Source organism: Protobothrops mucrosquamatus, unplaced genomic scaffold (genome assembly GCF_001527695.2).
Source record: "Protobothrops mucrosquamatus isolate PMUCROS unplaced genomic scaffold, P.Mucros_1.0 scaffold_246, whole genome shotgun sequence".
In the NCBI taxonomy this organism is placed as follows: domain Eukaryota; kingdom Metazoa; phylum Chordata; class Lepidosauria; order Squamata; family Viperidae; genus Protobothrops; species Protobothrops mucrosquamatus.
In genome coordinates, this window is record NW_015386322.1 from 39,480 (window position 1) to 48,730 (window position 9,251).

The 9,251-nt window shown below is 33.2% G+C and overlaps 1 protein-coding gene across 1 annotated transcript in view; it reads right to left on the bottom strand.

Moving 5' to 3' along the window:
- ANO1 (anoctamin 1) overlaps window positions 1–9,251 on the bottom strand; it is a 157,585-nt gene that overhangs the window by 17,916 nt on the left and 130,418 nt on the right. Inside the window, exons 14-18 of the mRNA XM_015830583.1 lie at window positions 8,766–8,848; window positions 6,384–6,395; window positions 5,257–5,328; window positions 2,509–2,586; window positions 683–757 (exon numbers count right to left, since the gene is read on the bottom strand). Of these exons, the coding sequence (XP_015686069.1) occupies window positions 683–757; window positions 2,509–2,586; window positions 5,257–5,328; window positions 6,384–6,395; window positions 8,766–8,848 (320 nt within the window). The remainder of the gene's footprint in view (window positions 1–682; window positions 758–2,508; window positions 2,587–5,256; window positions 5,329–6,383; window positions 6,396–8,765; window positions 8,849–9,251) is intronic.

A 9,251-nucleotide genomic window follows, 5' to 3' on the forward strand; every position in this document is an offset into this window, starting at 1 on the left:
TATAGTAGTTATACTATACTACCAAAGAAAAATATCAGCTATGAAGTTAAACACAATATATTAGAATAATAAAGAAAATACCATAAAATAATGATTATGAATTCTGCTTATGTTTTCATTCATAACTATCCATTTAGTAAAACCCTGCAATTATATTCATAGACTTATAGAGTTGGAAGGAAACTTAGAGATCTCCTAATTCAATGTTCTACCTAAGGCAGGGATCTTCACCTTCAGACCATCCCAGCCAATTGGTTGCCAATCTTTATTTGAGACACTTTAGTGATAGAGTACCCATAATGCTTAATGCTTCCACCTATTGGTTCTTAGAACCACACCATCTTCCTGTGACAGTCCTTCAAGTATTGGAAGGCTGCTATCAAGTATCCTTTAGTTATTATAAAACTAAAACTTTTAAGTGCATTACCTGAAAAACATGAGTCAATTAATTAATTTTTGCACCATTTACCCTCCCTAAACTGGCACAATGCAAATGTACTGGAAATTCTGAAATTTGCACTTCCAACACAGAAGATGGGAAAGTTAGGAAAAGTTAAATATAACCCAAAAACTGGATCGACAAAGAAAAGATTTGTTACCTCCTTTAAGAAAATATTCCCTATTTTTGAGAAGACGATTGGCCCAAGAAAATAACTGTAAATGTTTCCAGGATAACGCTTACCATGAAAATAATGCTCACAAAATTTGTGAAGTATGCTGGGAAACGATCTTTCCATGTCAGTTTTTCTTTTTCAGTCTAGCACACAAAAGAAGACATAACACAAAGCAATTCATTATAGCAATTAAATAAGTTGCCTTTTTGATTCTTGCTTGTTATCTAAATTTAGACAGGCAAGACCACAATTAAAGTGCAAAGACACATAAACAGAAGTAAACATTCTAAAAAGAGTAAACATCACAAGAGTATCAGTCAACTGAGAGACTTTCATCAAGCTACTGCTAGGTCAGGCAGTCTGCAAATTATTTCAAACAGAATGAAATTGTGGATGAGGCTATATGAGGCTATATGTAATAGTAATAACAATTTGGGCAATGGTATTCTTATTCATTCATTTTCATTTTGCTGACCCATCATCGACTGTGGAGTTTTCCCAGCTCTTTCATATAGGGGGGAAATGCAAGGGCAAGTAGAGGGAAAAGGGATAAGGGAACATTTGCTAACACATAATCTCTTTTACGCGGGACAGACGCAGTCTTAAAGCTAGGCGGGCTTTCTTCAAAACAGTTCTCTGGAAAGGCTGTCAAAACATATTTAGCCCAATCTAATTTTGGAAACTGATCCGGTTTTCCTTCAGACATTGTTTAAATTGTTTTTCAAAATGTAATTTTCCATTTAGAATAAAGTATTATTAGAATATTTCCTGAAAGCTTAATTTATGTCCAAGTCATCATTTACAGGAATGGCAGAATGACAGTAAATGCAAGCAAATTATTAGCAGCATCCCTCTGCTTTTCCCATGTGAACACAGAGTAGCTGTTCTCTCAAGGATAGTAAAGTTTAGGGACGCCCGAGTCTGGCAAGCATGAAAAATGGCACATATTGTACTATGTATTTTTCAGAAGACATATGGGCCAAAGAGCATGGATTGCAACCACATAAAATATGATGATGGGCATGTACATATGGAACTATATTTACAAAGTCACGAAGAAGAAAAGATGCCAATGATATGAAACCTGAAGTAATAGTAGAGTGGGTTTCATGCTTTCTAAACCAGATTTGTCTGCCACATGGTTTTGTCTGATCTCAATTCAGATTTGCTTCTGTACTTTTAAGGGGTTATAAAAGGAGGGAATACAGGTACCCTGTTGATTCTCTTCTTCATCCCATTATCCTATTGTAAACTTAAATGAATGACAAGAGGGGAAAGAGTTGGAACCTGAGTAGTTGTGTATATGTAGGAATCATTTCTGAGTACAGTATTAGTATTCCATGTGATCATTAACTGTTTTTAATTTGTATTATGTTTCCATGCCCCCCCAATCCCTTTTTATGAGATGGGCGGCTATCTAAATTTGCTAATAAGTATGTTCACGGTCATTGGGTGATCAATTTAGTTTTATATACATTGTCTTTAGGATCACTTTATATGTAAAATTAAGGATTAGGAAATGATCACGTACAATTCCATAAGGCTCCTATAAGAAAAATAAGCACTTAACGTTACATGCGCATCACATGCGTGTTTTTTTCTCTTTCTCATTCTCTCTTTCTTTCTCTCTCTCTCAAAAAAAGAAGAAGCCAGGAAACCTTGTCAAGCATAAGGCATGTGCAGTGTTGTAAAAGCTGCACCTCAACCAGTATGAAAGATCAACCATGCAGTGTCATTCCAAACAAAGGCAAAAACCCATCTCAACAAGAGTGATAAAGACAGCAGAAGGGGAAAGCCATATATGTGAATGTTACAAAATAAACAAACAAAAGAAAATTGTGTTTTATAGATATTCAGAGATCAGAAAATTTCCACAAATGGTAATGAAATGTACCAATTTCACCCCAGCCATGACTCTCTTAACTCTTTGTCGCCATTTGTTAGCTGCCTCTTCTGGCAATTGCTGGCCCTTCTGATGGCATTTGAAGGAAACAGAAAAGGATAATCCAATATGGCTGTTATAAAGCACTGACTCATATGTAAATAAATCAATCCCTGAATAGAATATGGACATGGTAGAATTTAAAAACAAATAAAAGATGCCTATGTGCAGATGTTAAATTTTCTGACATAATATAAATCACTATAAAAGAGGAAAGTCAAAGTAAAACCAGAGAAAAATAACCACAGTTAACTGGCAAATTAAAAACAATAGTGGGTACATATCTGTAAGCATTTTATATCTACATTATGATGTAAAACAGATGATAGATTGTCATAGGAAAAAAAACTATCTGATTGCTAAGAGTTAAAAAAGGACTGGATGGCACAAAAACAATAGAAAGTATTTAATTTTTTCAGCCGTGATCTGGGTTAAAAATGGGATGACTGTGTTTGCAGGTGAAACACATTATTTAGTACAAGCCTATTTCCTCTTCCTGCCCATTCTTTTTGAGATACACTGAATTTAGCATACTCTAATTGAACAACCCAACCAATAACAACACTGGCTTTTAAAAAAGGATTTTTTAATATAAATTTCTAAAATTGAACTATTTCAACATTTTTGCCCACTGTTGTTTTTATTTTTATTTGCTACCTGATTAGTTGTATCAGTCCAGTCCCCCTCAGTCAATAATGTAATTACATTTTTTTTTACTCAACATGGTCTATTCATTATTTATTCACAAATATTTTTATTTACCAGTTTGTTGCCCATTCCTATGTTTGGAAATATCCTTTTGGATTTCATCCTACGTAGTCTGGGAAAGCCCACAAGCTCAGCTGCTTTCCTGTTACTTTCTACTTCCTGTTTATTTATTTGGAATAACTTTCTTTTTACAACACAGCACAACTTTCTATATTTACACTAGAGCATTTGGATAGCATTTTTGTCTAAAAATATTGACTCTGACCTATCTTGGTTGTAACCGGGTTCTTTCTTATATTTACTTAGTAGTAGACCCTACTGATTGCTCTTTCAAGCCTCTAACTCTTCATGGAGTAGCCAACTCAGTTCTGGGTATTTTTATCTAGGAAGTCAAATCTAAAATAAAATTGCTGACACTGCAGTGCTTTATAGAAATTTATAGAAATTCTGCTTAGCACACTTTAAAAATGATATTATGGACTGAAAAAGATTCAGTCAAATGCAAATAAAATAATTAAAAGCTCAGAGCAACTGAGGAGAAGTTTCAACATTAGATATATCTTATATAGCAGTAAGGGAGAAATCAACAGAAATATATAAAAGCATGTGTTATACAGAAAATTGGATACAAAATGGCTATTTTGCCTCAACCTATCAGAACTCAAGGTTGCTGAGTGAAAGATTGGTGGGAGATTGAAAAACATTTTATTTCATTTATCCTCAAAGAGCCAAATTATAACATATTCTATCAGAAAATGTAATTATGATTATTCTCAACTTGGATGATTTCAACTCAGCAATACAAGACAAATCTATTCAGGACAACCACAGTTAATAGTTACAATGGTTATCACCTGTACTATAGGTATGAGAACTGGTGGAGAAATTTGAACTAATTTGCACTTTCCAAACCTATGAATGAACAGATTATTATACTATAAACCTTCAGATTTTGCATTCTCTGAATATTGTCATATAATTTTCTAATTTTTTATATGCCTATACTTTATTCACAACCATGAATATACATTTTCATTCAGAAGTTTTTTTTAAGTATTTGCAAATTGATATAGGAATGGGACCCAACAAAGTAGTGCCTGAAAAACTGAAAGAGATAAATTCACATGATCCTAATCAGAGCCAATATGCTTCTGAATAGAAGGCTTCCTCTAATTTAGCTGTTAGAAAATTGAAGATACCCAGATGGAGAGATATCATTCAGTTTCCAGAAATCCTCAGCTAGTCTGGCCATTTTTGACAAATCTGAGAGTTGAAGTCCATTTATCTGGAGAGGGGCCAGACTGAAGAAGATTGTTGCAGTCACCTATTAAACTACTAAAAGAACAAATATTGGACTATATTGGTTTCGGTCTGGTGAAACATTCTCTCTTGTTTCTAGATGTGATTAAGTTCAGTACCTTAGAAACATGGTTCAGAATAATAATTGCCAAGTGTTTTGTGCTCCTGTGCTATAAAAAGGAATTCAGTTCAATAACGAAAAGTTATGTAATCACCTTGCTCAAAGAAGATACCCACTGTATCATTGGGCTGCTGCTCCTGAACCTTCACCAGGATCATAAGCGATGGGCTCTTTGTGGTAGGTAATTCTAAATATTTTTACATTCTCACAGTTAAAATCTAAATTATGGCTCTAAAATTAGAGTAACACAGAGTACTTAGTCATTTATTCAAAGTCAGTATAATTATGCACATTGGTATTTTTTTTTAAGTTACTCCCTGATATTTTCACAATTGCATTGACTTTGAGTAAAATGACTGAGTACTCTGAATTATTCCATAGCACTTTTGAAGCTAATTGTATTTCTTTTTTCTTGATATTTCTTTGTATTCAGTAACTGTAACAGGATTAAAATAGTAATCGCTTACAATGGATAATATAAAGGTGAAGACCCTTTGCTATGATTTTTAAAACAAAATGTACTTAATTTTTATTACATAAAATTTTAAAATAAAAAGAATTTGCTATCTTACCTCTTTATTTCTGTATTCTTTCTTGAGAGATTTTTCTAATACTTTTGCTTCATATTCAGCTCTTGGGTGATCCTGTAAATAAGTCACACATACAGGAAACTATGAGACCTATTGGATATCACTTCAAATTATTACAACAAATCTGAGTAAAGTTCTGCTGTAACTTAATTTAAAAGTATTCCTTTGTCACTAGCTGTCTGAAAATATTACAGCTTAATACTATGTGCTCTCTCTAATGGTGAAGATGCTACTAGATTGAAGTTGTTCTTTCACCAATAGGCATAGTAATTTAGGTAGTGTCATAGCCTTGTACCCATTTTCTATAGCAACAAAGGACTTCAGATTCACAATATGCTGGTTTGCATTGTTCGTATATGTTTTAAGTCTTAGCAGGTAACAGCATATGGCTGATCTTTTCTATGTTTGGAAGTTAAGCAGGATCAGGCCTGTTCAGTGTTTGGATGGGTAGGGTAACAAGGGAACTTTTGGACTGAGAGCTAGACCATGAGATTGAAGAAAATTTTCTAGAAGACAAAGGTAAACCCTGTAGTAACTGTTGCTAAGAAAGCTACATGGACATGTTCATGAAGTTATCAACTATCAACTGAAAGGAAGCTTTATTTTGTAATCTGTTTTAAACCTGAATGGCTCTTTCTGGGCATTGGAAAAAGGCCTTATTTGAACAGACAGCCTGTCATATATGGGGCAAAAGGTTGACACTATGTTGTTCTGAGTTTAAATGTGCAATTAAGAGATTCTCCTCTATATATTAATTTTATCTGTCTTAACAAAAAAGGTAATTTCAGTTTCATTAATTAAGATTAATAATTTGTAATTTCAGTTTAGTCAGACATACAGAGAAAATGTGTGGAAAAGAATCAGAAATGAAAAGAATGAAATAGGTGAAAGATTTAGAGATTATTTTTAAAAATGCATTGGACTGAGACTGGATGGATATGAAAAAGCCCTATTTGAGATTATTATAAAAGAGGAAAGTATAATTTGCATTGGAAATTCTAAAGACAGATAGATGCTAGGGAAAAATGAGGGGAGATCAAAGTGCATCTTTCACTACCAGAGAGAGAAAAAGAGAAATTATAAAATAAAACAAAACAAAAATGCCAAACCTTGACTGCCTCCTTCAGGAAACCATAAAAAACACAAAAAACATAAAAATTAAAATTACTTCACTGTTGCAAACTGTATTCTTGATACAATTATTTTTATTTGTGTGAATGTAGGCACTGTATAAGAATTAGGGGGTACATAGGGGTACATCCATGGGGTGGGTTGGTCTTCCTCTGTATTTATTTTGTTGAAGTGTCAGCAGAAAACACACAGTTACTCAACATCCAGAAAGACTGAATAGTATTATGGTCCAGAACTCTGATGGTATCAAGCAACTGAACACATGGGGCGCATTGTCCTCTTACATAATTATTATTGGAATAACAACTTCAAATAACTCTTGTATGGCATTATTCCGACATATTAGAGATTCATTTCTTTAATAGGATTTGAGTCCATACTCAAGTGCTTTGATCACAGGATTGAATTAAGATGAATATGTTAAGTGAAGCATAAAATACATTGTATTATCAGCAGTTATCTCAGGTCACTGCTATCACTACAGGGAACACCCGAACATAATCCTAAAAGATATTTCCTCCTACAGGGATACAGTTAATCCTTCCGACGACAACATACCAAAAATAAAAGAACAGTTGTTTTATAGCGTCTATGATACTATCCTAGCACTGAGATTTCACCTTTAACGTGTCATTTGTGTTAATACTTTGGGTCAAAGATCAAATGAAATCATAGACATAGACCAATTAATTGCTACTAAAGATTGTTTTTTATGAAATCAGTTGTAAAATTTAATATAGCAATGAGACACATGTATTATTTAATATATATCTGCTTGAGAAAAATAATGTTTTAATTAATTGAGTAACACTCTTCATAACTAATTATATATATTTGTAAAGTGATTTTAAAAATGCACATGATAATCCTCACTGAAAAAGGGGGAGGTCTCTTCTACCGACATATACATGTGTATCATTAAAAAGTGAGTGAACAGCTTAATTTTCTCCAGTATGTTTTTATGAAAATATTCAAAATTAAATTATTAATCCATTAAAAGTAAAGAATATTAATTCAATATAATTAGCTATGGCTTATATGATTTATACTTATTGTCAATTTAGCGCAGTAGTTAAGTTGCTACGCTAAAAACTGTGAGACTGTAAATTCGAGTCCCGCCTTAGGCATGAAAGTGACCTTGAGCCAATCACTCTCTCTCAGCCCAATCCACCTCACAGGGTTGTTGTTGTGGGGGAAATAGGAGGAGGAAGGAGTATTATGTATGTTTGCCACCTTGAGTTACTAATAAAGTAATAAAAGTTGGATACAAAACAAATACATAAATACTATTGGAAGTAGAGAGGCTGAATGGACAGGTCATCTTTGCCACAGGTTTTATAAGCAAAACAGGATTGCCTATTCATCAGTGTTAGAGCTTCTGGTAGAAGAAGCAGTTTATGTTGACAGCTTGAGAGGTGGGTAATTTCCTTTTTCCTTGTGGCTATGTTGTCTCCAAATAAAATTACAAAACATAAACCTGAGGTGGGTAGATTAGTGGAAGTGGAACAATTGTAAGAGAAAGAATGGCTATTCATTGGACTCTATCTAGTCTTCTTTTCCTATAGCAGTACTACTCTTAGTTTTCTGTTTACGGTAATAAATGTGTTGTATAGCCCTAAGATTGAATATGAGAAAAATCCACCTAATCTATCAAAGATATCCAGTGTTTTCTACTTACAGTTAGTAAGACATTTATTTGGTTGAATACTGAATTTGATAACACAGAACTAAATATCTGATAGGATATTTTAAATTTATCAGGACAATACATTACTTCGTAAATAAAATATTACAATTGGAACTAAATGGCTGATTAACTTCCTTTTCATTTAAATGGTATTGTAAACACAAACATCCACAAACTATTTCCTGGTAATCTTAAATTTCAAATAGAACTGAGAAAAAAAAAACATTTTTAAAATGTAAAGACAAATATGTCTCTTTTAAAAAAAATATACGTTAATAGCTCCAGTCTCCACTCAATAGGCTAGACAGAAGCAATATTTAATTTTGAACTCATACAGCAAATACATTTGCTAATTGCAAACTTCTGTAATCATGGCAACTGTATCTTCAAAACTGAGTGAATTAGGAATATGTTCACATTTTATAGTTTCTCCATCAAGGGAATAATTCTCGAGCTATATATGTTTTAATGCCCACGTTACTAGGTGTAACCTTCATTCTCCAGCCAAGGCTTCAGGCTTCCATGGTAACAAGACTGATACTAACACACCCTTCCCAAATTTAGAAATGGTTATGTGCAGGATTTTCCATTCCAATGGGTCACTAGCTGAAAATTAAAGGTCATTTAGCTAACGTAACAACCAATATAACAGCATATAAAAGAATTAACATACTTCTTCTTCTTCAAAACCAGTAAGATCCCATTTGTAAATCAGACGCATCTGTTTTCTCTTCCAGTGTTCCATAAAGGTAGCAGCTGCATAGTTGGAAGGAAAGAAAAAAAGGAAGAAGGAAATTATCTCTATCTATCATTTAGTTGCTGCTACTAATCTTCATCTGCACTGTGCATTGCACTGTGAAATATAAAACCCAAAGTGAAATACTTATAACTCTGCCAATTTTAAGACAATGCAAAATATTAATAATTGATTTGAATAAGTTTATTTATTTATTTATTTATTTAATTGCATTTATATCCCGCCCTTCTCCTTTCGGACTCAGGGCAGCTAACAATCAATTAAAATACAAAAAATACAAAACCCCTGTTAAAATTAATTAAAACGAAATATTTAACTGTGATCTAATTAAAAGTAATTAAAACCCCTTTAAAATCCCTTAGGCCAGTCCCGCAAGCTGGAACAACCATGTCTTGAGGGCGC